At 42.2% G+C, this 18,031-nt stretch overlaps 1 protein-coding gene across 2 annotated transcripts in view; it reads left to right on the top strand.

Moving 5' to 3' along the window:
* Positions 1–18,031, top strand: part of CFAP20DC (CFAP20 domain containing) — a 498,588-nt gene that overhangs the window by 299,755 nt on the left and 180,802 nt on the right. For both annotated transcript variants that reach the window (XM_068253759.1, XM_068253760.1), the window contains one exon: positions 15,900–16,265. In XM_068253759.1, coding sequence (XP_068109860.1) covers positions 15,900–16,265 — 366 coding nt within the window. The remainder of the gene's footprint in view (positions 1–15,899; positions 16,266–18,031) is intronic.

Genomic DNA, 18,031 nt, shown 5'->3' with positions numbered 1-18,031 from the left:
TAGATAGTCATGTCACTGACTGTCCCTCAGAGGAGCTCACAATTTAAGCCTACCATTGTCATAGTCTAATGACTTACCATATTATTATTATTATGTATTATTATTATGTATTTGTGTAGCACTGACATCTTCTGCAGCACTTTACAGAGTATATAGTCATGTCACTAACTGTCCTCAGATGAGCTCACACTTGAATCCTACCATAGTCATAATCTAATGTCCTACCATATTATTATTATTATCATGTATTTATATAGCACTGTCATCTTCTGCTGCACTTTACAGAGTACACAGTCATGTCACTGACTGTCCCTCAGAGGAGCTCACAATTTAATCCGACCATTGTCATAGTCTAATGACTTACCATTTTATTATTATTATGTATTTGTGTAGCACTGACATCTTCTGCAGCACTTTACAGAGTATATAGTCATGTCAATGACTGTCTTCAAAGGAGCTCACAATCTAATCCTTACCATAGTCATAGTCTAATGCCCTACCATATTACTATTATGTATTTATATAGCACTGACTTCTTCTGCAGCACTGTATGGAGTACAGAGTTTCATAACAGTTAGCTCCGTCAACATGCTGACTACTCCTGTTTCCCAAAAATCCCCCAAAATTTGCAGCGACACATATTCGGCGCCCCAACCCGTCAACCATCTCATCAAAAAAATTGTTTGGGGTTTTTTTTGGAAGGGGGTGGGGAGTCTGTAAATAAGCAGCATCGGGTGTCAAATTCCCTAGGTACGCCTTTGCAAATGCAGTAATGCTTTATGAATCAGGGCCATTGTTACTCAACTGGTGAACGACTAATATGTTCTAGTTAGTAATGGAAGTCATTGAAAAGTCATAGCAGACGTCTGTACACATTGCGATGTTGAACGCAACTTCTCTCAGTTGTTCGTCAAGCCAATCCAACAATTGGATCGACTTGAGCTGCGTTATTCAAGTCGCCAGTTGATCCCTGCCCATCTACTAATCTCCTCTTTTCATAGCCTTTCTAATTATGCATCTAGTAACTTTATGACCAATAGGGGCACGATAAGATATAAGTCACAATTTCAGTGCCTTGGGTTAAGTGCTTTCAGGGGCACTCTGTCAGCTACATACCTCCCAACTTTTTGAGATGAGAAAGAGTGACACTTAAGCCATACCATAAAGATTCAATAAGAAAAATATGTTGTTTTATAATTCAAACCACACTGTTCCTTTCTATCCTGGTTCATTTTCCTTCATAGTAACATTTTGAAATTACAGACTAACCAGCAAGCTCATGGTGACCCAGAACTCATTGGAATTAGTAATATATCAATTTAAAGGATGGGAATAAAGTTTAGAGTCAATCAAACACATTTTTACTCGAGAAATATATATATATATATATATATATATATATATATATATATATATATACATATATATATATATATATTTACATAGAAAGAGGGACCCCGTCCTGAAAGAGGGACAAATGAGGAGGAACGAGGGCGAGGGACAGAGCTACCAAAGAGGGACTGTCCCCCCAAAAGAGGGACAGTTGGGAGCTATGCAGTTATGGGAGCACACATGCAAGCACATCTAGGTGCTTGTCTGTCACATACTGTATGTGGGCAAGCGAATACAGGTTCTCTTTAAAGTTTTTAGTAAACCATAGCATCCAATCACGCCACATTTTTTGTCAGTTTTGTCAGAAGAGCAGACGGTTGCTGTGGATTACTGCAGTTTGCATATTGTTTTAGACTTATTAAATAAGGTCAGAAGTCTAACTACTCAAGACCTTTAGATGAACAGGAAATTACTAATGAATTTAATTAGTGATGCAGCTTTTTATGCCTGGTTATTTTTCTAAGAGTTCACATATGGTCCTCTTTGCCCTCTTTTGATAAGCGAAGCACAGCAGCCAAGATACATTTCCTTGGCAAGCCTGCCAGCTTTCCGTCTCACACCCACACAATGGAATAGTTCCGCGTCAATTAACAGTGTCCACCTTTACATTAATGACACATTACCGTCTCCCAGGCGCTATTAAATTATGTAAAGAGGATTGATGGGGTCACGATACACATCAGTACTAAAACACAGTATTTATATTCCGCAGAGGCTCAGGTAGCCATTTCAGTTAATGTAATTGAGTATTAAGCCTGGTGCTTGTTGTTTGGGGATTTGAGTAGAGTACACATAGTTGCCCTGTATGTAGATTAGGAGAGATGAGCTGTCTTTCAGTGCCTAAATCACCTCTCAGATGTCAAGGTGGTCATGTGGAAACTGTCAACTGCACTTCAAGACACCAGAATACAAAGTGCAAAAAGTGAAAGGGGTTAGCCCTGTTGCAGACCATCAATGAAAAAGAGAGTTTTTTAGGAACTGAAACCATAATGAGAAAAAAAACATGCAATTACTGATTCTCTTTTTAAAATCCCACTTACTTGACTGTGCTGACTCTTTGCCATTTAAGTCTCTTTGCAGGTTTAGATTTTACGCAATTGTGCAGCTTACCTCTCCTACCTTGTCCCTCATCCTTAAAGGATACCTGAACTGAAATGTGACATAATGAGATAGACATGTGTATGTACAGTGCCTAGCACACAAATAACTAGGCTGTGTTCCCTTTTTTCTTTCTCTGCCTGAAAGAGTTAAATATAAGGTATGTAAGTGGCTGACTCAGTCCTGACTCAGACAGGAAGTGACTACAGTGTGACCCTCACTGATAAGAAATTCCAACTATAAAACACTTTCCTAGCAGAAATGGCTTCCGAGAGCAAGAAAGAGGTAAAAAAAAGGGGAATTTCTTATCAGTGAGGGTCAGACTGTAGTCACTTCCTGTCTGAGTCAGGACTGAGTCAGCCAATTACAAACCTGATATTTAACTCTTTCAGGCAGAGAAAGAAAAAAAGGAACACAGCATAGTTATTTGTGTGCTAGGCACTGTACATACACATGTCTATCTCATTATGTCACATTTCAGTTCGGGTATCCTTTAACACACATGCACACACATACACACATATGCTTGCTCATACACAATGCCATCTAATAACTCTAATGCAATTATCGTTAATACAGCGAAAAAAGCAGAAAAAGGAGCGCCGCAATATATATTGTTAACAATATTAGAACATTACAGTTTTTGAAGTATGTTATCGTTTTAGAAGCTTGCAACATTATAGTTTTTGTCATATTATTTTGTTGTTTGTACAGATATTACGTTATCAAAGATATTATGTATGTGTAAGAGGGTGTTTCTGCAGAGGCAGTGGTTAGGGTTAGGCACCACCAGGGGGAGTGGTTAGGGTTAGGCACCACTTGGGCAGCGGTTGGTTTTAGGCAACACCGGGGGGGTGTTGGTTAGGCACCACCGGAGGGGGGGGTTAGGCACCACCAAGGGGTGGTTAGGGTTAGGCGCCACTAGGGGAGTGGTTAGTTTTAGGCACAACTAGGGGAGGGTTCTGTGTGAGAGTAGGGTTGGGTTAAGCTGTATTGTTGAATTGCATAATGATTTTTAACGTTTATACCTTTTCGTCATTATTTCCCATTTGTTTTTACTACAGTATTTAGCGTTAACCAAGTTTGACAAGGATGTTTATAGTTATCAGATTTCGTTATCCACTGGCGACATTTCATTATCCAGCCAGGCCCTTTTATCATGGCGCCCTTTTTACATGCACGCGCTGTTCTTATACTCCTTTGTTTGGTTTTCTTTTTTCTTTTTTGGCTTCCAATGATCCCTAATACTTCTCTGCAAGAAGATTGTCACCAAACCCCTCTTTCACTGTCTGAACCTCCTCCCTCCATTCATTCAAATGGGTGAAGGACTGAGTTTCAGTTCTAACTACAGCCATGCCGCCCTCTAAAGCCCTGATTCAGAATGGTGGCGAGTAGTACCTTAGGGAAACCTTCCTTGCCAGAAGACTTCTACTTAAAAAGGAGACAAATGGAGCAGCATGGGACCACACTTGTAGATCTCTAAAATTTAGGTATTTATGCTTAAAAGCTTGCAGAATCAAGCTAGTATGCAATCCAGGTGTTTTGACTCTACTGGCTTAATGCTTTTTGACCACTGAAGATGATTGTGGGGTACTAGGAAACCCCCAGGACTTACCCAGGCAGATTTTGCAGGGGATGAGGTGGACCACCTACTCCCTAGGCCAGGGGTCAGGAACCTTTGTGACTGAGAGAGCCATGAACGTCACATATTTTAAAATGTAGTTAGGTGAGAGCTATACAATATGTATTTAGAGCGGCCGTTAGTTTTGGAGGGAGCGCGAGTAAGTTAATAGTGCATGCTACCACACTAAGCTGCACTTCTTGAGCAGCGCAGCTTAGTGAATCAACCTTTACTGATTTATCTGCGAACCAGATGCAGCCATCAAAGAGCCACATCTGGCTCCCGAGCCATAGGTTCCCTACCCCTGCCCTAGACCTTAAGGGCTTGATTACAGGAATAATGAGAATGTGGACGAGGGAACCAGGGCTCAAGAGTAGCCAGGGACTCTTCACACTTATGTGGATTCCTTGAGCACAAGGTCCTTGCTAGAGCTCTAGTGCTTGTAGACAAAATGAGCTAGGACCCCAGATTTGCTGTGGAGATGGCCAGGGGGTAGTACAGAGTCAGGGCCGGCCCTAGACTTTTTGCCACCTGAGGCAAATTTTGAAAAAATTATTGCTGCTGCATCCCCCCCACCCACCCTCCCCCGCCGCTGCCGAGCTGGAGGGGTAGCGGGCAGGACGGAGGTATTGGGCCTAGCGGCGGGGAGAGGGGTCGGACCCCCCCTCCCTCGCCTGGGTCCCCCGTCCTCCGCTCCCCTCCAGCCTTAAATAGATCAGAAGCGCAACTCGTAAGAGGCAGTGGGCGGGGAGGACTCACCTCTTCCTCGCTCGATCCAGCGTGCGCTCCACTGACGTCACTTCCTGCAACGCCGTCCACTTACAATACAGTGGGCGGCGTTGCAGGAAGTGACGTCAGTGGAGCGCACGCTGGATCGAGGAAGAGGTGAGTCCTCCTCGCCCACTGCCTCTTACGAGTAGCGCTTCTGATCTATTTAAGGCTGGAGGGGAGCGGAGGACGGGGGACCCAGGCGAGGGAGGGGGGGTCCGACCACCCCTCCCCGCCGCTAGGCCCAATACCCCCGTCCTGCCCGCTACCCCTCCAGCTCGGCGGCCGGCTCCCCGCACCCACCGACGGGCGGATGCCGCCCCTAGAAATGTGCCGCCTGAGGCAAAAGTTTCACCCCGCCTCATGAGCGGGCCGGCCCTGTACAGAGTGTACAGTCTGCTGTGCGATAAGCTTTCACGTTGAAAGAGGTATTATTGTGCGCAGTGCAGCACTGCCCTATTCAGTGTATGTGGTCTTCAATGTAAAAGTGATATGTACTGCACTGGGTAGCAAAGAAGTGGACATGTTCTTGTACAACCCTAATTACGGTGTACAGTCTAATTAGGGTGTACAGCGCTGCAATCTACTGGGACACCAGAGAGCGATCCGCTCTCATAGGCAGAAGCCTATGACAGCTGATCGCCAGGATTGGCTGGCTGGGGGGATGGAGCAGGTTTAAAAAATAAATAAACATCAAAATATAATGACACAAATATTTATTTAAAAAAAAAATAAACACTGGGGGGGGGGATCAGACCCCACCAACAGAGAGCTCTGTTGGTGGGGAGAAAAGGAGGTTGGGGGATCACTAGTGTGCTGTGTTGTGCGGCTCTGCACCTTGGTCTTAAAGCTGCAGTGGCCTATTTTGAAAAAAAATAGCCTGGTCTTTAGGGGGGTTTAGCACTGTGGTCCTGAAGTGGTTAATGCGTATCACACCTTGTGTATTTGCTTTCCACCATTGTATGGGTCCTTTTACACTGTATCAGTTGCTGTCCATTATAACTGAAAGGCAACTGATGTGAAAGGTAATATCCATGTTTCCTATGGTCTCTTTCACACTATATGCTGAAGAACTGAAACTTTTTCACAGTGCACTGCTATGGAAAGTTAAAACGCATTAAAATGCAATGCATCACAACACATTAAAAAGCATTAAGTGTAAAAGGGCCCTTAGTACAAATATTTGCGCTACACCATTGCAATTCCCAAACAAGCATGTAAATATTGAATTCTTAGCACATAGCTGCTTTTCTTAAAAAAACAATCTGTAGCGGCAATATTGATTTTATAATAGTTCTTCATTGTTTTTATTAAATTACAATCCACGTGTAATATTATTACTGTTGATGAAAAAGACCATAGCGCTTACTCAGCCAAGGTAGAATTAACAATATCCATAAACTCCAAGAGAACAGTAGCAAATTATCATATAAAATTGGCATCATCACCATGTAAGTTCTCAGCACGGGAAAAAGAAGCACAGCAGAATTTATATATTATTTTAAATGCATTGTGTTCACTGGCAGCGGCACAGAGAGTGCAGCTGCTTTCACACCCCTAAGGCTGTTTGATAACCCAGATGCTGTCCCTCTCTGCTGTTGAGGGTCATTTAAGAACCTCTCTGTGCACAAGAACAATAGGAGACTCCTGCCTAAAGCGTGTAAAGTGAAACTTTAGTTTTCTTAAAAAAAAAACCCTCTCTTTTAGATATCTAGAGGAATTGTCACATTGATTCAGAATTTATACTTCGGAGCAATTCATTCACTTCATTCCAGGCATCATAGGCCTAAGATGATGGCTAAAATGATGCAGGTAAGATATCAATGTACTGTATATACAGTAAGTGGGGATGGGAAACTATTCTCCATGCACAATAACAATACTCTTATCACGATACTAGAGCTGTAAAAAAAAAGAAAGATTTCATACTCACCCGCAGCTTCCTCCTGCAGCATAAACCTGTCCCACGCCATCCTCCCGCAGTCTGCCGTTCAGCCGCAATCAGCCCAGGTAATAGGCTCAGTCGGATCCAGTCTGGTCTTCTCTGGTACACTTTAAGGTAGCCATACATTTATGCTATGTTTATTCACTTTGGGCTGGTGCACACCAGAGCGGTTCTGGAGCGTTTTCAAAAACGCTAGCTGTTTGAAAACTGCTTGGGTAATGTATTTCATTGGGATGGTGCACACCAGAGTAGTTCGTTTTTCCCACAAACGTAAACTCGGGGGCTACAGCATTTTTTAGATTTCTGAGGCGTTTCTGCCTCAATGTTAAAGTATATGAAAGTGGAAAACCGCTCTGAAAAATGCTAGATTTCTAGGCGTTTTTGTTACAGAAGCTGTTCAGTAACAGCTTTACTGTAACAATATATGAAATTTGCTACACAAAAACACTCCAAAAAACGCTAGGCATGTTTAGAAAACCTCTCTAAGGGCCCATTCACACTAGAGCATTTTGCCGTACTTACTGGGGCGATTAACACAAATCATGAAACGCATACGTGTAACCTGCACCATTTTCAGGCGATTTCCCAGCGATCGCGTTTCAGTGCTATTGAAGAGCTAAACGCGATCGATAAAAATCGGCAAGTGCGAATGGCAATTTGTCCGCATTCAATGCAAAAAACCGCCTGAGCAAAATGCTAGCAAAAGCGCTAGCGTTTTGTGTTTAGCAAGTGTGAATGGGCCTTTCACATGCCTAAAATCGCTCTGAAAATCTGCTTTAAAAACCTGTCGCGATTTGCGGATCTGTTAGAGATTTTTGGTGTGCACTGGCCTTTTGATCTACTATTCAAATCTGCCCATAAAAATGTATGCCGCAACATGTCCATGTCCATGACCGCATGGAAAATTGCCATTGATCAAGGGCGGGGCAGGAGCGTGCAGTACAACATCGTGGTTCAATAGATTTTTAATAGAGTTTGTGCTAAAATCTATTGAAAATCTACTGTATGTGCAGTGTGTGCAGAAATGGATCCCACTTTGATCAGATTCATGTCAGAGAGGGATCTATCTTTTTGCCACACCGGGTGGATATCCATTAATGTGTGGCTGGTGTTAGAGGTGGATTCACAAAACAAAATGTCTTTATTTCACCTAGCTTATTTTTCACCTAAACGATAAAGCTCCATACGCACGCCAGAGGAGACTCGGCCAGGGAAGATGATAATGACCAACTCTGCCGATAATGAAGCATGTGTATGGCAATAAAGTAATAAAGGGGTCAGGAAATTTGGACGCTCGGAAGTAGCCAATAGTAGAATATTGAAAACATTTACCAATATTCTACTATTTTACAGTGGTAATTGCGATAGTAATTTATCAGTAAATGTTACCGATATCTTACTACAGCTAAACCTAATCTTATTCTCACACAGAACCCTCCCCCATCCAATGCCTAACCCTAACCACCACCCCCATTGATGCCAAATCCTAATTCACACCCCCGATGCCTAACCTTAAAGGAAACCTGTAAGGACTAAAAAAAAAAAGTGTTTCACTTACCCGGGGTTTCTGCTAGCCCCCTGCAAACGTCTTGTGCCCGCACCAGGAAAAAATGATCCTCTGGTCCCACGCTGCGGCTCAGTTTAGTTTTTGGCAAATGAGTCTGTTGATGGCTCATTTTTTTTTTCTTTTTTGTGCAAAGTAACAGGTTCCCTTCAAGGTAATAAAATCAATTATAAAGAAGTGCAGAGAAGTCTGCTGGGGACTTTCACCAAAAGAGTATCTAGATTTCTCATGGACTGGAAATTTGGGTTGACAGACATGCATTGCACGCCCTCAGTAACAAAGCAAACAATAACAGTCGCAGGCGCCATCAGGTTCTGTGAAGAAAAAAAACAAAAAACATTTGCAGCCATAGGTCAGAGCTTGAAAGGGAAGATAAAATACCAGCTGCGATTTCAGATCTGAAAGCTGATTCATTTATGTTTCATAATGTTTATCCTCCCAGGTATAATAAACATGCATCAACATCAGACTGACATATATGTAAAGTTCACTGTGATGTATACATTAATATATAATGACAACATTATGCATGTTACTCGTATGATGTTTACAAGGCTTCCCTCAAAGGCAAGGGGGTCCCATCTGCTGCGAGAAGACGGCTGCTTTTCCCGACATAAATGGAATGATTAAGTTGGCTGTAGACCTTATGCTTAAATCCATGACATTTCAGCCAAGGGCTATCTGCTGTTCAATGCTTTGTTCTGTCAATGCCATTCTATTATTTCAGAAAACGATCCTGGCACAAGCTAAAAGGTTCAGCGAGGCCTGGCAGAAAAGAAAGTCACATCTTCCGAGTGTTTACACAAACAAAAAGGCCGGGTTCCCGGGCTGCGGGCTCCGTCAGCAAACCTATCTGTTGGCCTTAATTTGGATTTATACAAAGTGAACAGGATGGGTTTGAACATTTTGCTTTAAGTTTGGCTGTTTAGTCAGATTGGGACTGGAGGCCTGTGTATATTTTACAAGAGTGCTCATCAAACTTTTAGGCTGGCTCTGTTTTCTATTCACTTGTCTTTTAACTCAAACACAATAAGACGATAAGAATGTACTACTAAAATGTGATTACTTACTGATCACAGGGGCAGCCTCCACATATTTTATTAAAGCGGGATTGTCAGCCATGAAATAAATTCCATTTACCCACTACTATGTGTTTATTATGTAGTCTACATGCAGTCTGCATTGCAAGCATTTCAATATAATCATAAGTGTGTTTGCTGTAATTAATCTTATATCAGTCAGCCTGGCTCTATTTTGGTACATTGAAGAGGGAAGCTTGTTATCTGCCCTCCCACATTCCTGCTCCTCACTAATTGGCTGAGGGCAGTTCAGTGTGACATGAGGCTGAGAAGGGAAATACACCTCACCCCTCTGCAGTAGCTGCTGAAATACGATCTAGGATGTGTTCCCATGTGTTTACTAAGCAATCTAGATATGACAGTGCAGTTTCTAGGAGAATAAAAGAATAAGCGAGAAAATGACATCAGGATTGGCTTCAGCCAGACACAGTAAAGATGGAATATGCCTGAAACAGTTTTCTCTTTATTTACTATGCAAAATTCACTGAGATCAAAATGTGGACAGTACAATACATATGTTATGTAAGTAGAACAAGTGTTTACTTATATATGTGTTTTTTTCTTCCTGGGATAGTATAGCTGTCTCTGCTGCTTTAAAGTGTACTTGAGACATCATAATAAAAAGATTTGATACTTACCAGGGCTTCCTCAGGGATCCATCTGAAAATGGTGCCTGCGAATAATGGCGCACGGTGTTGCCGCTAATCCGTTTGTCGCTTATCGCTATTTTACATTAAAGCCTTATCTTTATTTAGCTCTGTTTATTTTATTGAAAATTAGCGTTAACACACAAAACCCTCTCTGTACCTATCCCTAACCCCTAGACCCCCCCTGGTGGTGCCTAACCTTAACCACTTCCCTGGTGGTGCCTAACCCTAACCACCCCCCTGGTGGTGCCTAACCCTAAGCACACCCCTGGTGGTGCCTAACCCTAAGACCCCCCTGGTGGTGCCTAACCCTCACCACCCCGTTGGTGGTGCCTAACCCTAACCACCCCCTGGTGGTGCCTAACCCTAACGACTCCCCTGGAGATGCCTAACCCTAAGCACCCCCCTGGTGCTGCCTAACCCTAAGACCTCCTTGGTGGTGCCTAACCCTAACCTTGACAGTGTTACATTAAGTCTATTCACCGTTTTGCACTTAAATAATGTCTGCAGTTTGGCTTATGTAGGTTAGCTATTGATAAATAACGTTACTGTGCGCAATAACGTCTGCTGTTTGGCATATGAACGGTGCTATTGATAAATAACGTTACTGTGTGCCGTTTTTCTTCTTTTTTCCCTGTGCACCATTATTATGCAGTACTAACGATAAACAGCGATAAGCGTATCTTTTTAATGCAGCACCATTTTTATGTATAGGCGCTGTGCGCCATTTTTCACTGATCCGTTCCTCAAGCCCCATGAGCACTGATTCATCCCTTGCCGTCCTCCCCAGTGCCTCCGTTCAGCCACAACCAGTCCTGTAATCTGGCTCAGCCGCATCAGTCTCTCTTCTGTGCATGCATGGCCCCTCTGCGCATGCGCATAAGAGCCGACTGGCGCAACTGAGGGAATAATATTATAATAACCTTAACCAATCCCAACACTAACCTGTCATGCTAATTATCAATTACCCTAATCTAATGCAATACTTATTCACCTGACCTTAACATTGATCCTAAGTTTACTGCTGACCATATGCAAGCAGACTGACCTGGCAAATTATTATTAGATCAGTCATAGCAGGTGGACTACTGAACCAACTGTGAAATGTACTTCACTGTATTGATTTCAAACTCCCATTCAGGTGCTGAGAAAAATATACGGTAGATGTTCACAGCATGAAACGGCAGGTTTAAAGTTAGTAGAATAAAATGTCACTGTTCTTCACTGTACAGTTACTCTAATTTTGACCTGCACTGGTGATAAATTCTGCCGATCTGACAGATATCTGTGAAATCAGTCTGCTGGTGAGTGACCAGCATAACACTAGCCTCCCTTACTCCTAACCTACCCTGACTTCAGTACTCTCAATACTTACCTAACTTACCTATCGGGATACATAGTCCCCATAATTATTTTGCATGCAGTAAACACCCAGATACAGGTATGTAGTGATGAAAAAGCTTATTTGTTTGCAGTTTCTTAACTAAGAGTAATATAGATATATAAACAAAAGGTTTTCTCTTTTATGGAATGTACAGATTTGCCTCTGCTCTTGTACCTTAACATTCCACAGACAGGTTCACAGACCAGAACCTAAATCACTTTATATTCATAATTGGTGAAGTTGAAGAGACTTATTACGCACCTAATAGTGCCTGAAAATCTCCATCTGGCCTACATAACGTGCAATGTGGGCAGTGGGCTGAGAGGTGAGAAAGTATAATTGATAGAATTTGATTTTCATGCTGAACAGGAGCCTATAAAAACATCATTAGCTGACGCACACTGAGCTGCCCCTGCCGCCGTCCTTAAGCTAGATGAATAATTTGATGGAAGGGCTTACTGCACGGGAAGTCTCAGATCACATCCCCTGACTATCCAGTGGCTGCCATTCCACAGGGTGAACATAAATGTACTTATCAACATTTTATTTTCATTATCGCTACAAGGATCGGCAGTATAGGTACGTGATAAGCATACATATGTAGAGCGTAGTACTTTATAAGCAAAAACGCCAGTGGACAGCCTGGGGGTAGAGTAAAACAGTATGAAGTGATGTGATGGAAAGTAGACCTAGACCGGCCAATCATATTTTATCGTGCCCTGTATCATTTTGATTGAACTGATTTCCATTTAGTGTATGTACCTTTAAAAAAAGGTACATATTTAAAAAAAATATGTATAGCATTTTTTATTTTATTTTTTTATTTATAATAATATTTTCAAATATATAAAATGCTAGGTTATTTTTGATTTTTGGGATGTCGGGATTAAATGGAACTGAAAGGTGTGAACAGTTCCATTTCAAAACATTATATACGTTTTCTTTCTGTTTATCCATCTCTGTATGGTCCAGAAAATAGTACATTTTTTAAGTATGTGGGAACCAGCCCATAGTATGCTTCACCAGAAAGTAGTGACAAGTCATAGTACACCTATAAAACAAAGCCTGAACAGTCATAACAGCGTATGATGGAAAAGTGCATAATCAGATATTGGCTGCTGAAATATTATGTTCGCCACTGTTAAAAGTACCTACAAGCAAGTCATTAGTATTTTCTGACCCATCTGTCAAAGTGGCTGGATAGTGTAATGGTTAAGGGCTCTGCCTCTGATACAGGCGACCTGGGTTCGAATCTCGGCTCTGCCTGTTCAGTAAGCCAGAACCTATTTCAGTAGGAGACTTTGGGCAAGTCTCCCTAACACTGCTACTGCCTATAGAGCGCGTCCTAGTGGCTGCAGCTCTGGCGCTTTGAGTCTGCCAGGAGAAAAGCGCGATATAAATGTTCTGTGTTTGTTTGTTTGTTTTGTTTGATCTGTTAAAGTGGACCTGAACTCTTGCACAGGACAGAAGGAAAACATAGAGACATGCACCCTGTATGTATTTAGAGAGTTTCGCCTGTCTAATTCCCCCTCATCTGTGATTCAACACCAGCATAATTTGATCTCTCAGCTGTGTCAGCTCAGGAATCTCCTCTGCCATGGCAGAGCAGCTAATTTGTAACTACAGAATATTAACAATATGTCTTCTTCCATGAAAGCAGGAAGTAGACACAGTGTCAGCGCCAAGGCAGAAGGCGACCGCAGCCGAGAAGGACAATGTCCAAAAGTCCACAAAAGCAATGAATATATAAAGTCAGCGCAGGTCTATAGTAATACAGATTTTGTCATTTTCTGGTATACAGGATCTTCGAACAAAAAGGTAAAGATTTATTGCAGGATTTCGATCACCTGAGTTCAGGTCCGCTTCAGTGGCTAAATCAAGTGAAAATTTGCTGTATGTACACCTTCCCAACCGCAGACTGCTAGAGATGGCCTATACTGTTCTGCCGGCGAATAGTTCACAACAAACAAAGTGTGTTCGCATGGCATGTTCCACCCGACCCCTATGCAGTATAATGGAGCCAAACTTTGACCCCTCACAGCAGAGTCAGCAGATACATGGCAGCAGATCAGCTATCCCTCCTATCTGGACTCCCCCCCCCCCCCCCACACACACACAATATCAGAAAGCCAGTAGAGCAGCCATTTTGCAGTCTGTGTTTGGCTCTTGTGCTAGGCAGATCAGGGAATCTGTGCTGCAGATAGGGAAAGTGTTAGTTAGGCCTGTGTTCTCTGTCTCCCAGTTCAGTTTTTTGCTGCTACCGTAGCAATTCACCATCTACATAACGCCAGAACCCTTCTAAAGGCTGTGTTTTGATCTTATGTGATATTGATGTTCAGTGTGTCCACACAGTGGACTTTAGCTGTTGCAGACAGGTGCAGTCAGTGCTTAGTGCTACAGTAGTTCACTCTTCTGAGGACTGTTTTTCTTTTTCTTGCTATTATTATGTTGCAATCCGGTGTGTCCAGTGCACATGTTAGCTGTTGGAGACAACTGTGCTGGTCCTAGTAGTGCACCGACCATAACCCAATAATCCTTCACCACCACTACTGGCATCTAGTATCCACTACTGTCCCCTGTATAAGGCCTCAGTGCAGAATCAGTGTTTTGTTTTTTTTGGGGGGTGGAGGGTCAATTAACTATCATTAAACTACCTGCGCACGACCATAGGGGCTAGAAAACTGCAATCGTTTGCACTCCTACGAACGTGTGCACAAGCATGGCGGCCACTATGCAGCACTACACAAAGATCGCTACCGGGAGGACTAACATTTATGTCCTGGAGGTGTCAACTAGTAAAAACCTGATTTGCTCACCTGACATTATCAGTAAAGCTCTTTGCAGTTGTTTGCGGTGCGTTAAATGTGCCAATTCGTTTGTCAGTGTGAACCGGTCATAACCCTAACACTACCTTATCGCCGTATATGATTGCGGGATGTATTAAAGCACTTAACTCCACAAATTTAGGAATGTACTGTGATTCCCACCCTTTATAGGTTAAAACACAACTCTGCGTCAACTACGTAATTTTTGGTGGGATGTTTGCCATGGATCCCCCTCCGGCATGCCACAGTCCAGGTGTTAAGCCTCTTGAAACAACTTTTTCACCATTTTTGAGACCAGAAACAGTCCCTATAGGTTTTAAAATTCGCCTTCCCATTGTAGTCTATGGCAGTTCGCCAGATTCGCCTGTTAGTGAACTTTTGTGGAAAATTCACGTTGCGAACCGAAAATGTCATGTTCGCTGCATCACTACAGACTGCTGATCCAGGTTAGAAACCCTTTTTCAAGCTGCTTAGCTGTAATTATATTACAGCTAAACAACTTTAAAACAGTCTGCTGCTGTCATATTGCTGCATAATTTTTTTTAAATTTTTGCCTTGGATAGCTGCCTTTTTTGCTACTTTTAAAGTGAACCTGAGTGATATGGAGGCTGCTATATTTATTTCCTTTTAAACAATACCAGTTGCCTGGCAGCCTTGCTCACCTATTTGGCTGCAGTAGTGGCTGAATTGCACCAGAAACAAGCATGCAACTAATCTTGTCAGTTCTTACAATATTGTCAGAAACATCTGATCTGCATATGTTTGTTCAGGGTCTATGGATGAAAGTATTAGAGGCAGAGGATACCCAGGCTAGCCAGGCAACTGGTATTGCTTAAATGAAAATAAATATGGCAGCCTCCATATCCCTCTCACCTCAGGTTCACTTTAATATACTGCAGATCAATAAAACAGCTAATTTAAATTACTCAGTTGCACTGACCCTACATTTTGTTTGGAGACTCACAAGCCCTGAAAAATTTTGGGGCCTAGGGTCACTTTCCCCTTTTCGGGGGATTTTGTTGGGATTTTTGTCTAAATGCATGGTTGCTTTTTTAAATTGTGTTAATTAAGAACAGTACCATATATAAATAAATATTCTTTTTTTTTTTCAATATTTTGAACTTTGGTCTATTAAAACTGGCATGCAGTATCGTAGCAGTAGGGGTTGCAGAGGTCTCAACTGCACTTGGGCCCGGTATGCCCCTCCCTTAACTGCAGTATTAGCTCTTTATTGTAATGATCACTTCTATAAATACTTTGAATTATAATAATCATTAACAAGCTGTTCCTCCATACCCTTCTTGCACCTCTGACACTGTGTTGTCTTTGGCAGGTTTTCAATTGTTATGCAGAAAGTGCTGTGGGGGGTGGGGGGTATGTAAAACTCGCACCTTGCCCAAGCTCCTTAGCTACGCCACTGTTCGCATACACTAGGTACATGATAAAGCCATTTATTGTCCTGCCCCTAAAGTCTTTATAGCTGCAGGTCTTCAACACTGCATAAGAACTGGTATGCTATGTTTTTATGGCACCAAGAAATATATAACACAATGTGCATTTATTTTATTGGGAACAGGAGGATGACTTCATCCAGTGGACTTCAAGCCCTAAATCAGATCAGAATCCCACAGACTATTCTCACCCAGTGGATGTAATAAGACAAAGTTTAGAAGATCCATCACATCTTCGTTCTTCTATCAAGACACCCACATCAAATGATTGCTCAACAGACTCCAACATCGGAGGCTTCAGCAGTCAGAGGCAACTCATGCCAACTCGTAGCGTGTCCCCCAGTGGGAGCAAAAATGAAGCCTCTAAGGGGAATTCAGTTCTTTCAAAAATCCAGCAATTTGTAACAGATAACAAGCTAAGAACTTCAATGAGCAGGAAATCCCTAAAGGAAATCCCTAAGGAGGATAGGAGAACTGGAGATGAGGCATCAGTAAGTGAATTCAACCGTGTTGCTTTTATGCTCAATTTTCTCAGCTTTCTGTAAGAAACCAACACTGAAGGTTTTTAAAAGGCAGCCTAAATGACTTGCTTATTTTATTGTTTAATACAGAGAAATATATACAATGGATGCATTTCCCATTGCCAGTGGTACATTTTATTCATAGATTCAGGGGTTGTTTAGAGCTAGACTGGGGCCAGCAGCATAATTATGTGTAATAAGGTCCCATAGTAAAATTATCGTAAAGCCTCTGACTTCTGTATCTTCAACTCAAAGACATCCCTCTTTCATGGTGTGCACCATTTCAAATCAGTAACAAGCACTGCGGTACAGTATAATATCTACCTTCAGAGAAATTGCATAGATATTGCCAAATATATGTGCAACATGCTATTGCTGATTGCATACACATCTATTTATGTAGGTACTGCTGGGCCTCCAATCCACTGGCTATCAAGCAAGTCACTTGGTCTGCTATGTCTATAATATTTCCTCTAAAGGAGAAATGGGGAAACCAATGCAAGTAAGCACACCACCAGACCACATTTATGTGTGTGCCCCAAATTCAAAAATACAGTGGAATCATAAAGCAGGACATGTATGAAACATGTGGCTCTAGATCTTTTCTCTTCCTGTTTTTCCAACTAGTAGGTTCTCCTTGTAGTTTACATCTGCTCAAGAGACAAGGATGGAAGAATCTGACTAGTTGCTCGGAGTGAAACAAAGTTTACTGCAGTCATACATTTCATACATGAAGTTTAATGTCTGTATATCATATAGGATCCACTGCAAATGCAGCTAATTCATTTGATTATAAACGTATAGTTTTTACTGAAGTATGGTCAACAGAGGAGCAAAATAGCATCATCGCACCAGGCGATTTAACAGAACAATTACAGGAATAGAGTTTGATCTCTGTGGGTCTACAGCATGGCATGTCTGTGGACTGTAGATGGTGCTGTCCACTGAATGGATGAAGAAGCAGGGCTTATATACTGTAGTTGCTTCCAGTATTGGAGCAGTAGTCTGGCTGGGCCATCTCTGCTGAGAACCTACCGTATGTCGGCCCAGAAGGATCCAGAGTGCTAGATCATTTCAGGCAGAGAGCATTGTTCTCCTCCTTAGTCCACCTACTCAAAGCCGATCCAATGTGCGCCACACCATCATCCCTCCTTCCTGCTCTGTAGGCTAGCGATGCATCTGTACACTTGACCTCAAAATGTCACCAGAGAGATTAAGCCCTGATCTCTGTGGGCAACATTAAATAGTGCGTTTGTAAGCACCTACAGTTTGTTCTATGTTTAAGCACCTTGTGTCAGTAAGTAAATATCTTTGAATGTTCTCAGTCAGAAGATGCTATTCCAGTTATTTCTTGTAGCACAGAGTTTTGCTCATGGTGCTTGTTGTTTACTCCTTCTGCTTGGCTGTTTTGAGTGCACACATTTAAAAACAGGATTTTTAAAGGAATTCTATCAAAGTTTGCATTTATGAGAAAACATCTTTAATCAATGTAATATAAATGTAAATAAAGTAGTCAGCATATACTTTTTGTGTGCCGTCATTTTTTTTAACATGTTTGTGTAAGACAGTGAGCTTTGAGGACACACTGACGGCGACGGGGCACTGGAATAGTTCATGTGGATAGGTGATGCCAGATGTGAAACAGAGCATTGCAGGCTATTCCCTGGCTCCCTCACCCGTAGGAGTTTTTACCCACATGGCCGCTGCAGTAAGGAGCCATCCATACTGCTCATATT

This window comes from Hyperolius riggenbachi, chromosome 9 (assembly GCF_040937935.1).
Source record: "Hyperolius riggenbachi isolate aHypRig1 chromosome 9, aHypRig1.pri, whole genome shotgun sequence".
Taxonomy (NCBI): Eukaryota; Metazoa; Chordata; class Amphibia; order Anura; family Hyperoliidae; genus Hyperolius; species Hyperolius riggenbachi.
The sequence above is the reverse complement of the archived record's forward strand: the minus strand, read 5'-3'. Positions and strand labels throughout refer to the sequence as shown.